Source organism: Piliocolobus tephrosceles, chromosome 20 (genome assembly GCF_002776525.5).
Source record: "Piliocolobus tephrosceles isolate RC106 chromosome 20, ASM277652v3, whole genome shotgun sequence".
Classification (NCBI taxonomy): domain Eukaryota; kingdom Metazoa; phylum Chordata; class Mammalia; order Primates; family Cercopithecidae; genus Piliocolobus; species Piliocolobus tephrosceles.
The window spans coordinates 37,611,249-37,625,368 of record NC_045453.1 but is presented as its reverse complement, the minus strand read 5'-3'; the positions used below and the strand labels follow the sequence as shown (position 1 = coordinate 37,625,368).

Below are 14,120 nucleotides of genomic sequence, written 5' to 3'. Positions count from 1 at the left end.
GGGGGGTACCTGGGGAGGTGGGGATGCCTGGGGAGGTGGGGGTACTTGGGGAGGCAGGGGTACCTGGGGAGGTGGGGATGCCTGGGGAAGGTGGGGGTACCTAGGAGGCGGGGGATGCCTGGGGAGGCAGGGCTACCTGGGGAGGTGGGGATGCCTCGGGAGGTGGGGGTACCTAGAGAGGTGGGGGTACCTGGGATATAGGGATGTCTTGGGAGGTGGGGGGATGCAGGGACACCTGGGGAGGAGGTGGGGACACCTCCCTGCTGGGACTATTGGGAGGATGAGGCTAAGTCATGTGTGCCTGACATAGCTGTGCTTAGTGGATGCCACGTGGGCCTAACAACAATGATGCAGGTTTAGGGAGGTGCAGGTCGCTCCAATACACTCGGAAGATGGCTCAGCTGACAGCAATCACTAACACAGCCACTGAAGATGACCTTCCGTCACTTTCCCTGCCACCAAGGCCAAGCCAGTTGCAGGGCTGTCACACACTATGCCTAGCTGCCAGGTGAGCTGCTGGGCCCCACGGCTGCCTTCAGCTGGCCCTGTCCCCTGTGCCCACTACGACCATTTACACACATAGGTAAAGCCCTTGAGAAAGACTCAGCAGAGCTTGACAACTTAGATAGGGCCAAACCCCTGGGAACTGAGGCTTTTCCATCTGGAAATACAGAGGCTGGAATAAGATGGGCAGCTGGTCTAGCAGAGGTAAAGTATCTGGCACTAAGGGCCTGGCTTAGGGTGACTGTGACAGTATAGACAGAAATGATGGGTGTGGATATACAGACAGGTTTTACTTCTTTACCACATCCAAAGGTATGCACCTTTAGGGAGCCTTTGAACTTAAAATGGATCATTTCAGGACAAGTACAAAGAAGCCCATTTGACACAATGGCTTGTGACAAATGAACCCTGAGAGATGGAGGGACACAGACCAGCCATGGGATAGCCCATCAAGGACATTATAGTAACCATGACCACCTGCTCCTGCCAGCAGCCATGGTCTGTGCTTTGTGCCTTCCCCAGCAACCCCACTAGGCACATGGTCTGTGCCTAGTGCCTTCCCCAGCAACCCCACAAAACGGGCCTCATTGATTATCCTCTCCTAGAGACCTAGAGATGAAGCTCAGAGAGGTGTAGACTTTTTTTTTTTTTTTTTTTTTTTACGAAGTCTTGCTCTGTCGGGCCCAGGCTGGAGTGCAGAGGTGCAATCTCAGCTCACTGTAACCTCCGCCTCCCAGGTTCAAGTGATTCTCCTGCCTCAGCCTCCCGAGTAGCTGGGATTACAGGCAGGCACCACCACGCCCGGCTAATTTTTTGTATATTTAGTAGAAACAGGGGTTTCACCATGCTGGTCAGGCTGGTCTCGAACTCCTGACCTCGTGATTCACCCACCTTGGCCTCCCAAAGTGCTGGGATTACAGGCGTGAGCCACTGTGCCCAACCGAGGTGTAAACCTTTACCCAAGATCACAGAGCTAGAAAGTAGCACAGCTGGATTCAATTCCAGGTTGGTTTGAACCTAAACCTATGCCCTCCATGGCTGGTGACTCTAATTCCTACAGGGGTGTGGGCTGGCTTCCCTATCTACTTCTTAGGGTTAAAATCCTATAGTTCCTGTGAACCATCCAGTAGAGACACATGCTAGATGGATCTCAAATTTGACCCGGGAAGGCAGTGCTAATAATTTTCAGAATATTAAATGTTCAAGGTCAAGGAGGACAGTGTCAGGAAGAAGGATCAAACCCGTAGTCCTTATTCCAGGGCAGTGGTTCTCAACCTTGGCTTCACGTTGCAGTTACTAGGCCACATCTTGACCAATCAAGTCAGCCTGGGGCTGACCCAGGCCTCAGGAATTTGCCAAGTGCTGCAGGCGGAGCCACTGCCCTGGAGAGGGGGGGGGTCTCTGCATCCACTGAGGGGATTAGGACGATCATATTTATTGGTGGAAACTGAAGCGGCAGGGACTTCGGTTCTCCTGGAGACCCCCCTACTATTTCATAGGTGGAGGCCTGGGCGGCTCTGCAGTTCCTTAAACCACAGGGGAAAGTATAAATGAAACCCAACGACAGCTATTCATCAGAAAGAAAAGTCTTAAGCGAAAAAGCTAAAAGATAATTTTTTGTTAAGTAATGAACACTCGTAAAACAGCAATGAAATGGTATTAAAATGTCTGTGATTACTTATTTCTCAGCATTCGTCTGGTAACTTAAGCAGCATGAAGCAAGAGTTGCACTTTAAAAAATGACAAGAAAATAGCTATTCATTTAGTCGACAGAGTAAGGCCCATCTCGTTTCCAGGATCACTAGTTTCTGCTTATGACGGGGTGAGCATCCGCCAGCGCGGTGATTGGGAGGCGCCCCTGTGTCTTTACACTGAGGCAGTGCCCACGGCTGCAGTGCCTCGCGTTTCTGGAGCAACCGCGGGGCTCTTTCTTGAGGAGTCTTGGGAGGGGCGGTGGCCTGCCTCCCCATCCTAGATCAGTGAGGTCCCAAGAGTGCGTATTGCTGCGGGGTAGCTGTGGAGTGTAGACACGTTCTGGAGTGGCTCGACATCTTGAGGCTGGGGTGGTGTGTAGGGAAAGGAACAGGGCAGGTCCCGGGCTGGCTCTGCTTCCAGGGTCAGGCCAATGGATCCGCAGAGCAGTGCAGCGGGGCTCCTGCCAGCCATGGTGTCACCTCTTTCTTCCCAGCCCCATTCTCATCCTGCAGGGAAGGCGTGTGGACTCAGGAGGGGCACAAAGGACTCCAGCAGGGCCACAGACAGAAGAGTGATGTGTCCCTTGTCCTCTGCCTATTGCACCGTGTTCCATAAAAAATAAACACTTTTTTGGACTGTTTGTATATTGCTCATGCGGTGGCACTCTGGGCACTGGCAGGCTGCAGAGAGCCGCGTTGCCATTCATCCACCAGAATCCATCCAGAGACAGCCTTGCAGGCTGGGATCTTTGGAGCTTTCCTTTGGAAGGATTAGCAGTGCCCGTCTGTCTGGTGCTCTACACAGTGCTGTGAACATGAAATTAAAGGATAAAAACAAAAGAAATTCATGGGTAGGAAATCCCAGGGCTTCATGGCGTCTTTTGGCAATCATTTGTACTGTACAGCATCATGTGGTATGTCTCCTTCCTCCACGTCCACACAGACCTGGCCCCGGGCGCTCCCCCTCTGTTCGGAGGAAGCTCACAGGTGGTTGTTCTTGGAGAGGTAGGCGATAAGGGCCACGGCCACGCCCACATAGATGCCAGTCCCAATGGTGATGGACAGCACTGCCAGGAACAGGGCCCGCCGGGAGCTGGTGCTGGCCTGGTGCAAGTCCCCCTTGGCCACGGCTTTGTTGGTCTGCAGAGTTGGAGAAGAAAAAGAAAGTCATGGTAAGTAAGTTGGAACAAGCAGTGAATGGAGGGCTCATCTATGGCTGCTGATTCAGAAAAAGGCATTGTCGATGCAGAGAAGGCTGAGGGGGAAATTGTGCTCCCACCTGCTATGACCAGGGCAGTTTTCTAACTGCAAGAAACGAATGTGGGGCTGGGAACTGCTGCTGTTCCCCCACACCGCAGGGAAGACAGACTTCTTTTCTACTTGGCCCCAAGGGAATAAGAGAAAGCTGGGAGTAGCCCAACTGAGTTCCACCAGTATGGGGTCTGGGATCTCCAGCACTAGTATTGAGGGATGGGCTAGATATGACTCCTCCAGTGCCGCTCTTTCTACCCAAGAACGGTGTGCTCATTTATTTGAATAATTCGTAATTTTCTAACGCATATTTCTACCTATCTTGTTGAATCTCTGCTACCCACTGGAGGTGTGCAGAAGGCAATGACAGCTCTCATTTCCCCGAGAGAAACTCCGGCATAAGATCATGAAACCCACTGGAGGATGCCTGAGACCTTCCTCTTCAGCTGCCTTGCCTGCCGTGGCCATGATTCATTCACTTCCTGACCGTCCCCACCCTGGACATGGCTGGCGTTAGTAAAATTCATCCATCAATCAAATCATTTGATATAAAACTAACAGCTATATTCCTTAGTGCTCAATGACATAACCAGGTGTTGGTATAATCAAATTCATGATTCTTGGGGTCACGAGGAGATAGAAACATGGAGGTTTTGGAGGCCACCATGGAGGCACCACCAGAGTAAAATGGCTCATTTGGCAGATGGCGTGGGATGCTACCAAGGCACTGAGCCGCAGGAGCCCACGTGATGCTGGGGAGGGTTGACCCCAAGCCACCGGCGGGCCCCCTGTAGTCAGGACTACCCTGGCAGAATGTCCTAGCTCACTCTCATGGCCGTCTTCACAAAGCCAGATTTCTACCAGGTCCCATTTCCACCTAAGGTCAGTGACATTCCTAGGTTTTATAGGTGAGAATGGGAGTCGGCATGTTGTTCGTTCAAACACACCAGCTGAAACATACCAACACTTCTTCAGTGGACCAGAAAGGCTCACACTCAGAGATGACTCATGACGTGAACCTGCATCTTCCATGGTCTCTGAGCTCTGGAAGTCTGTGCCGCGTGGGGAAGGGATGCCTGGCTTCCTCTCACTCCTCTCGCTTTTGGATCCTAAAAGCTAGTTTCTGTTTTTTTTCCTCCCCAACTTTTTATCTTGGAACTGAGCTTGAGAGCTCACTGTGGACAATTCTGGAGGGAGCAGAGGTAAAGGGATGCAAAATGGAAGCCTCTCAGGACAATGAATGAATAAATGAATGAATGAACGAACTTGAGATGAGCCCAGTCTGAAGGCCGGGCGCGGTGGCTCAAACCTGTAATCCCAGCACTTTGGGAGGCCGAGACGGGCGGATCACGAGGTCAGAAAATCGAGACTATCCTGGCTAACATGATGAAACCCCGTCTCTACTAAAAAAAAAATACAAAAAACTAGGCGGGCGAGGTGGCGGGCGCCTGTAGTCCCAGCTACTCGGGAGGCTGAGGCAGGAGAATGGCGTCAACCCGGGAGGCAGAGCTTGCAGTGAGCTGAGATCCGGCCACTGCACTCCAGCCTGGGCGACAGAGCGAGACTCCGTCTCAAAAAAAAAAAAAAAAAAAAAAAAAAAAGAGATGAGCCCAGTCTGTTTCATGCAGCAGCGCTCCCACGCAGGCCCACATCTTAGAACACAATTTCCTCTAATTGCCTTTCCTTAGCGCTAACTCAAAGAGCCATCGCTCATTAGAGTCATGGCTTTGTGTCCCTGCCATAATCACCAGCCTTAGTGCTATCTCCATGGCTACGCAAAGGGGTGTGGAGAGGAAGGCTGAGTCACTACAGCTGCCCGGGCACCTGCCAGCAGCATTCCCTGACCCCTGTGGGAACACCCATGCTGGGCTTCCTGAGCTCATGAGGGCTCACACATCTGAGTACCCACTTGTGGAATAGTTACCTTCCTGCTCACTGGTAAGCTCCCTGAGGTAGAGCCCATGTCTCTCTTGTGTGTTGTGGTCTCCCTGGGGCCTGGGCTGGGCTCTGTGGGGATGGGAGGAATACGATACTTCTCTAACTGGGGCACAGTCCCAGTCTCTCTGGTGGTGTTGAGGAGGAAGGCAGTGGCAAAGGGCTGCCTCTTGACCTCAGTTCTGGCCCAACTCTGCAGGTTCTGCACACACACGCACCAGAGCTCTCATGCCCAAGCTGGTGTGTCTGCTTGAGAATCACATTTGTTCTTTATTCTCATTCTCTATGCTGGGGGAAACTCAATCCACAGGTTTATATGTTTGGCTCTAACAAGAAACCTAGGGAATGTGGTGTGTTAGGGGCCTGATCGCTGGAGATGTCAGAAACAGCAAACAGATGCAGGCTTAGCAAGCAGGCTGCCTTCAGCAATGTCACTCAGCATCTGCGTGTCATAGAAGCCAGAGTTCCTGGGGTGCCCAATCCCACAAGGCAGAGACATCATTTACATACACAAAACACACAACATTGTCTAATGAAGGTGATTACCTGATGTGAACCTTTTGTTTCAGAAAATGGATAACTGTGGTTGTGAAACAGCTTGCTCATTCCTTTGACAGGGTGCAAATGGGAAGACATGTTTCCATCCTGATGGCTGCTGGATGAAAGCTCCCGGCTCTTTGGCTGTGCATGAGGGCAGGGCAACTTGACCTGAGTCCAAGAGTCTCTGAGCTGAAGGCAAGGCTTTGTGTGTAGGTGCAAAAAAGTTTGTCAAGATTGTTATTTCTTATGGCTGGGCTTTTCCTTCCCTGCCCTTTTGCCAACAGGTTGCAAGTGAAGTTTGTGACTTTCTTTATTGGCCTTTCGTTGGAAAATAAGTGCAGGTGGTTAGAAAATGCAGATGGTTGGGGAAGCCCCAAGTAGTGCCTGGTGCCTGCACCTTGTGCCAGCGGTGGGCTGGGGGTAGGGGCTCAGCAGGACCCAAAGACACTATTTCTGCACCATGAGGGCTCTTCAGAGAAAGCGTTTCAGCTCACAGCAGAGGCAGAGCCTTAACAGCCCAGGGCACAAGAGCTCATCATTGGAAACGCAGGAAGCAGCCAGGCTCCATCAGCAGGGCTGGCTGCAGGGCATCAGACACAGCCCCCAAGGGAGATGTCCTGCAACCTGAAACCCTCCAGGTGCTGAGCTCCTGCACAGCCTACATTGGAGCGTGATGTGTGCACTGCGGTTCTGGAATTAAAAGACCTGCTTTCTCTTCCCTAGTTGCAAAGATATGTAGAAGACCTGAATTTTAAATTGAAGAGCAAAAGTAAACATGCGCCATAGCAATGACAGTTACGGAAGCACCCCCTTCCAGTCCCTCAAGTGCAGTGCTGTTCACACTGAGGAAATAAAAGTTACAGAAGCAGAGGACAGACAGCCAGAACAAATGTGCTTTGGCTGAAGTTGTCACCATCCGAACTGAGGTCCAGCCACCTTGTACCACCGCTGTCACACATCGTTAGGTAGAATGGTCACTACCAAGTGGCCAAGTGAAAGGAACTGGTTGTCAAAGGACCAAGAGCTGTTGATCCACATGTAAAGGTCATGCTGCTCATGGTTTCGTGATGAGAAATGACCAGTTTGTGGAGGGACAAAGTCAATTTACGTTCCATAGGTGTTAGTGCTTAGTGCTGAAACCCCCCAGCAATTCTCTCTGGTGGAACCCCTGCCCTGCAGATTGACCACATTTTGGGGAATGGTTTTATCTGAAGGGAGTGGCTTCTTGTGGAGGTGGCAGAGAGGTCTGGGAGTGGGTTCTAGGCCCTGCTTCCTTCTGATGCACCTGGTGGATCCAGGTCTTGCTCTAGTTGGGGGAGTGGCCAAGTTCCCTCGTGTCTCCCCTTCTCACGCCCACCTGAGGTCCCTGGTTTATCGAAGAATGTATCTTAGCACATGCAGGCATGCTGAAGGCCTGTCCCTCCCTCCCTCCTCCCTTCCTTCCTTTTTCCTCCTCTCCATCCCTCTTCCCTCCCTCCTCCCTCCCTCCTTCCTCCCCTTTTCTTCCCTCCCTCCTTCTTTCTTCTGCTCACTTGCTCTGTAACAGGAGGGCCAGCTGGAAGCTACACCCCAGGCTCCACATCAAAAGAGACACACCCTAGGATGGTGACAGGGACCTCCCCGCCCCCACCCCCAGCAGCCTTTGCCTGTTTTCTAAATAAGAGAGCAGAACCAACTTAGATGCCTCAAAGCCTGTGCCTTCACAAAGGGTTTGGAGGCTGAGAAGCATTTGGAAGGACTGACAGTTGCTCAGCCTGGGTTCGGTCCACAGAAGGCAGGCATTTGTTTTTCACTCAGGCTGCGGGGGCGCAGCTGCCACTGGACACTGTGGGCTCCGTGCATGTCCAATACTGCGGGCGGATGGCCAGCCGGGTCCTGCCTGGAGAGTCTGCAAGGCGAACGGCTGGCCAGCAGTCTCAGGGGTGGGGCCAGGAGGGTGCGGCTCTGTGGAGATGGCCAGGCCCTGGCTGGGCCAGGAACAAAGGCTGACGCGGTCCCTAGGCACCAGATACGGTCTTAGGTCCCGTCCAGTAGAGCCCAACTGAGGGGCAAGTGGAGGGACACACAGGGCCTGTGCAGCAGGCTGAAGCTGGGCATGTGAAGGTGAGTGTGGGCCTTAGAAGAACCTGCCAAATGCCCAGATGAGAAAGCAAGCTGTGTATGAGAGTACGAGCCTCCTGTGACAATCTGAGTTGGGGGCGACTGTGACGTCTCTGTCCCCTATCTGCTCCTGCCAACCACACCTTGTCCACAGGGCAGACACTGTGGCTGACAAGTGAGAAGGAGGAGGGGAAGAGAGGAGGCCCCTCCTCCTGAGGCCAGGTCTGCTGTGTGTGCACACGTGCTCAACCCAGGATGCTTAGAACATGCATGGACCCTCCAGCAAGGCCAAGACACGGCCAAGAGGCAATAGGAAGTGTCACGGAGAATGTGGGAAAACCAAAATTCCCCTGCACTTCTGGTGGGATGTAAATTCGTGCCATCACTTGGGGAAATGGTGAGCATTTCTTACAGCTGAACATATAGGTACATTACACAACAACAATTCTACTCCAGTAAATGAGTGGACATTTATTTGTGTAAATACCCAACAACAATTATTCATGTGTTCACAAAACCCATCTGTAAGAATGTTCAAAGGAGTATGACTCATGGTTGCCCTGCCCTGGAAGCCCAATGAGTGCCAGTGATAGAAGGGCAAGCCGTCATGGCACCCAAATGGTCATGGAATAAATCTCAGAGTCACAGTGATGAACAAAAGAAGCCGGACTTGGCATTCTATTATCTACAGCACAAAACAGGCCCAAGTTGCATCTGTTGTTGGTGTGGAAACAGGTTCATGGATACTTCTGGGAAAGAACAGTAACTGGAAGAAAGCACAGTTGAAAAAAATCTACCTTACTTTAGAAATGAATTCTATCAATAATTAAATGAACAGATAAGAACCATCTACAGAGAACAGAGAAACTCATTTTACAAAACTGGTAAAATCTTGATGCCAAAACCAGAGAAGAAAAGTCAGAGAAAGGGAAACGAGAGGCTGACTTCATCTCCAAACACAGATGCAAACGTAATTGTCAAGGGCAGGTGTTGCCCGGCTTCCCCTCCAGGCCTCTCCCCACCTCTCCCTGATTTTCCCTTCGCTCTGGTTGTATTTGCAGTGGCCTTTTCATCACCCGTCACTGTTTTAACACTATTCATCTTCCGGGCCACAGCTTCTCCATGGTATCTTCCCAGCAGCCTTGCCAGACAGCTGCTGAGGGAAAGGCTTCCGTCTGGGCCCTTGTGTCTCCACCCAGCACTCAGGCACCGCAGCGTTGATGCTAGCCTCTTTGCTGAATGCAGGACACATCACCCACACCTGGCAGTGCCCAGACAGGGCCCAGGGAGTGTCATTCATGACCACACGATGATGGGGACGGCAGACTTTCCCCCTACCGTGTTCCCAAGGGTAACTCATGCTCTCCAGAAACATTTCCATGATGTGCAGAATCCCATGCAGGCAGGCCCCAAATCATGGCTGGCAGTCACTGGCTTTATGCAATCTACAAGCTACTAAGGAAGATAAAAATAGGCAAATCCAGAAAGGAATGAGTTATGTCCAGTGCTTCTTTCTGCGGCTGGTGACACCTATTAAAGGGAAGCCCTGTGGGCTCCACAGGGCATGGGGAGAACTTGGCTCCAGTTCTGGCAGTGTGTCACGCTCAGCAGGACAGCGTGGGAGGGACTGGCAGCTTCTTGGGTAACCCAGGAAAGGAGGGGGTGAGAGGAGCTGGAGACCGGGCGGTAGCTGGGAGGGAAGGTCCACATCAGAGCCGCGCAGAGGCTCCTGGGGGATGGAGATGCTGCTGGAGCGTGCCACCTGATGAGTCTACAGGGCACTTGGGGCTTGGCTCATGTTCCTGCAGAACTGAGTTTTAATATTATTTAATTTTAACTAATTTAAAAGTAAACAGTCGCCCGTGGCTGGGGATCCCACAATGGACAGCATGGATCTGGGAGGAAGCAAGGCAGACAATCCCGCTGGGAGAAGAGCCTATGGTGATGCCCGAAATGAAGCTCCGGGCGTTTCCGGGCTATGTGCTGGGTGGGCCTTCCCAGGCCCCTGGGAAACAGGCGTCACACCTGCATGCCTCGTGGGAATCTCTTTCACCTTCAGTGAGTCGCTGGGGTGGGGCCGGGGGGGTCATACTCCACATAGTTCAACATCAGGGTGGAGATAATGAAACAGCTGCAAGATGAAGGACATGGGGGTGACCGTGGCGGGGGGAAGCCCCTTGAAACCTGCAGGTCACTGGGGGAGGGCTTTCGTCCTTGCAGGGCATGGCCAGAGCGCCTGTCCACTTCAGGGGTCCACAGTCTGCATGGAATCTGTCAAGGGAAGGGGCGCCGGCCATCAGGGACCCAGTTCTCAGTGACCCCGTGGCAGAGTCCACTCCTCCAAGTTCCAGTCCCCTGCCACATCACTACCTGCCTTTCCCTGAGACACCCTGGAGATGTCTGAAGTGCTGGACTCTGGGCTGTCTCAGACAGGCCAGGACCCACTGGCTGGCATTTCTCTTCCCTCTTCATGGAGTTTCTGATGAGCTTTTGCTTGTCCTTTGGCTGGAAATTATCCACTGTTGTTCGAGGTTCTAGAAAAATCATGATGTTTTCTGAGGGCTACCCGGGCTGCGTTGTTTCTCCTGCAGTCAGTTTTTAGGAGCAAGGTCGATGTTTCCACAGTCTGCGTCGTCCATGGACCAGGGCCAGCACAGCTGGGGGTCCTCAGCAGTTACGCCCTCACCAGACACCTGCCTCCCGAGATCTGGGACGGGCTTCTGCAAGACACTGGCTGGCTCCCGAACTATTTCTCTGGAAATGTATAGCATCACGGGTGTTTTATGGTTCATTTTCTTTCCAGTACCGACACCTGTCTGGCTGGATTACATTTCTTTGCATTATTGTAAAGGTTATTTCCATTATTTATCATCATCTAATGTTCGCCGTGCAATGACAAAGGACTGAGAGCTGTACTCGACAAAGAGGCAGATTCAATATTCTTAATGCGGACAGTAAGAGAAACTGAACAGCAACTACAGGAACGGGAGGCTTCTCAGGCAAAGGGTCTCACATGCAGACCCCCCAAAACACGTTTGTTTCCTGCATGTTTTTAGGCCCAGGTCTATTTTTATGACCTCTCACCCTTGCCTTTTTAGCAACCCTTATATTTTACGCCATAAAAAAATAAATCTTCTGATGTTAGTTAGGTCTAAATGGCAGGGAGGCGATGGACTGTGAAACCAAATGTACCGACTGTTGGTTACAACCCAACTCAAACACCAGAGGATGGCTGCGTCACCACCTGGGTGCTGGCACCGATCCTCTCCACCTCCTGCTGGTCTGAATCACTACATCCAAGGGAGGGGACTTCCTCACAGGGAGGCGTCTTGAGTGTCTTTGTCCTCAAGGCCAGTCCCTTCTGTGGATCTCAATTTAAAGACATCACCATATAACAACATCATAAACATAAACAGGAACTGTGGCCGCTGCGCCAGGCTGCTGCTGGACGGGGGAGCTGCTGTCATTTACTCCATTTGCTGACTGTGTTCAGCCCTCCTTGCAATGCTATAAAGGAATACCTGAGGCTGATAACTTATAAAGAAAAGAGATTTAAGTAGCTCATCCTTCTGGAGGCTGTACAGGAAGCATGGCGCCAGCATCTACTCCGCTTCCGGGGAGACCTCAGGGACTTTTCACTTATGGAGGAAGGAAAACCAGGAGCAAGCCTGTGACAGGGCCAGAGCAGGAGCATGACAGCAAGGGAGAGGAGGGGCCACACACTTTTACTCAACCAGATCTCAGAGCACTCAGTGTCTTGAGGATAGCACCAAGCCATGAGGGATCTGTCCCCGTGACCCAAACAGCCCCCACCAGGCCCCACCTCCAACGCTGGGGGGTACATCTCAATATGAGATTCGGAGGGGATAAACATCCAAACGGTGTCACTGGCCTCTGGCCCTGGCCAGGGAGAAGCTGGCCTTCGTTTCTCACAGATTCAGGCTTAGTTTGCCTGAGAGGGAGGGGGCTGTGGGGCTGGCGCTGCTCAAGTGAGAGCACGCAGAGCTCAGGAGGAAGCGAAGCAGAGACGGGAGCCCCTGAGGAGGGCAAGGGGCACTCGTGATCTGGTCCAAGAAGTGGATTTCTGTGTCTGGGTGGCTTCAGCTCGGTCCTACATCCTGGTGCCCTCTGAATGCTAACGGGGCTGCCCATGATGCTTCACCTTCCTCCAGGTGAGTAGCTGGATCCACCCCAGCAGCCTACCCTCTGCAAACGCCTCCTGGCCCTCCTCACCAGTGCCCCTCAGCACGCCTGCTTTCCTCAGGGCCCCACGGGGTCCAGCATGCAGGCCGTTTAGGAATAGGAATGATCCTAAAATCATGAGATATTCTATTATTACATCAGAATTACGGCTAGAATCTGTGGGACTGACAACTGTCACTCTCCTTATTCGTCAGATCCAAATAGCAGTAAATGGTCACACACTTTATACTGGCTTTTCCTGTGCCCTTCATTCTTCTTTAAAATGTGATATGGATCTCCCATATGACTGTATACCATGTGGAACACTCATAGAGAAGTGCTCTGTGCATCAGTACACAGCTTGGGGAAGGCCCACCACATATGTAACCAGCATTGGCACTAAGAACAGCACCATATAACCCCCAAGGCCTTCCTGTGCCCCCTCACTGTCCCTCATCCTTAGCGGTGCCCACTTTGCTGAATTACAACAGCCCAGATTCTGTTTGCCTGCTTTGGCACGCCCTATAGGTCCCATAGTACACGCATGATGGTGTCTGACTCCTCTGCTCTGGGTGTGAGACTCACCCCTGTGTGTGCAGTGATGGACCATCCGTTCACTAGGCTCTTGTTGCAGGAATGCACTGCAGTCTATTCGTCCATTCCCCTGTGGAAAAGCATCTGAATAGTTTCTAGTTTTGGGCTATTATGGATAGCTCTGCTATGAACATTCTAGTCTTTTTTTTTTTTTTTGATGAATATATAGATGTATTTCTGCTGGCTACATAGCTAGGAGTAGAATTGCTGATAAGTGTATGTATATATTTAGTTTCTAAAATAATTTTTATCATCAAAGGAGTATGTTCACAGTGTTTGGTAAAATACATGGCACCAAAAGATGTACAAAATAAAACACCAGCAGCAATGTCTTTGGATACTTCTCTACCTCTGAGGCTCTTCCCCAAAGACACATTTTGAACTTTGTTAGTGGATCCATCTGGTATTTACTTCTTTCTTAAGGAGTTAAGCATATTTCATTTTTTGATTTATCAATTTGTCAACTACCTATCACTGACCGACTATTGTGGTGGATGAAGAGTTCACTTTCTTGGAAACCTCTGTCCCCACCCCCTCTGTCACTTCTCCTTTCCTTCATCCCCTAATATGGTCATTATTTTGACTACGTACGTTGTGTTCACTGCTAAGCCAAGTGCACTGGTTTATGCCTCTTTTCTTCTGGCTTCAGTTGCTGTAGTTTTTACCACACCCATTAACACCCTCTCAATGCAATTTTTCAGGCTATAATCAAACATATCAGATGACCTATTAATTCCTTCTTATTTCCTGGGACCACACTCCTGGTGTTCTGCTCCATTGAAGCTGATTGCTCTTTGATGCCTCACCTTGGAAATTCCTTTTGCTTCCCTTTGACGTTACAGTCTTCGTTTCCTAGATCTCAGGTCTTGTCTCAGGAAAACTTGTCCCTGCAACACACACCGCGGAAGCTTTCGGAACATCAGTGCATGGGAGGCAGTCTCTGCATGCCTGGAATGGCCATATTCTACTGCCACGTTTGACTGACAGTTTGGAAAAGTATAGAATTCCACTTTGGAAATGATTTTTCCTTGGACTTCTGAAAGCCTTGCCCCATACTCTTCTCACTTCCAATACTGTCAATAGGTCTAGCATCATCTTTATACCCCTTCACTTCAACAGATCTAGCATCATCTTTATATCCCTTCACTGCTGCAGCTGCTTCTTCTCTCTAGAAGCTCTGATGGAGCCCCCTGCCACCTAGGTGTTCTAAAATGTTGATCTGAAGGGCTTTGATGTTCAATGAATTCTCTAACCCATGCTTGCTTCTTTCTTTCCTTCCTTCCTTCCTTCCTTCCTTCCTTCCTTCCTTCCTTCCTTCCT

At 51.1% G+C, this 14,120-nt stretch overlaps 1 protein-coding gene across 3 annotated transcripts in view; it reads right to left on the bottom strand.

Moving 5' to 3' along the window:
* Window positions 1-2,073: 2,073 nt before the first annotated feature.
* The window catches only part of SYNDIG1 (synapse differentiation inducing 1), a 195,768-nt gene continuing 183,721 nt past the window's right edge, over window positions 2,074-14,120 (bottom strand). Inside the window, exons 4-5 of one of the 3 annotated variants that reach the window (XR_002726599.1) lie at window positions 5,931-6,548; window positions 2,074-3,338 (exon numbers count right to left, since the gene is read on the bottom strand). Coding sequence is in view for 2 of the 3 variants with exons in the window: in XM_023193468.1 (XP_023049236.1) it covers window positions 3,180-3,338 (159 nt within the window). In the remaining variant the exon portion in view is untranslated. The remainder of the gene's footprint in view (window positions 3,339-5,930; window positions 6,549-14,120) is intronic. The other 2 variants (XM_023193468.1, XM_023193467.1) reach the window with 2 other exon arrangements.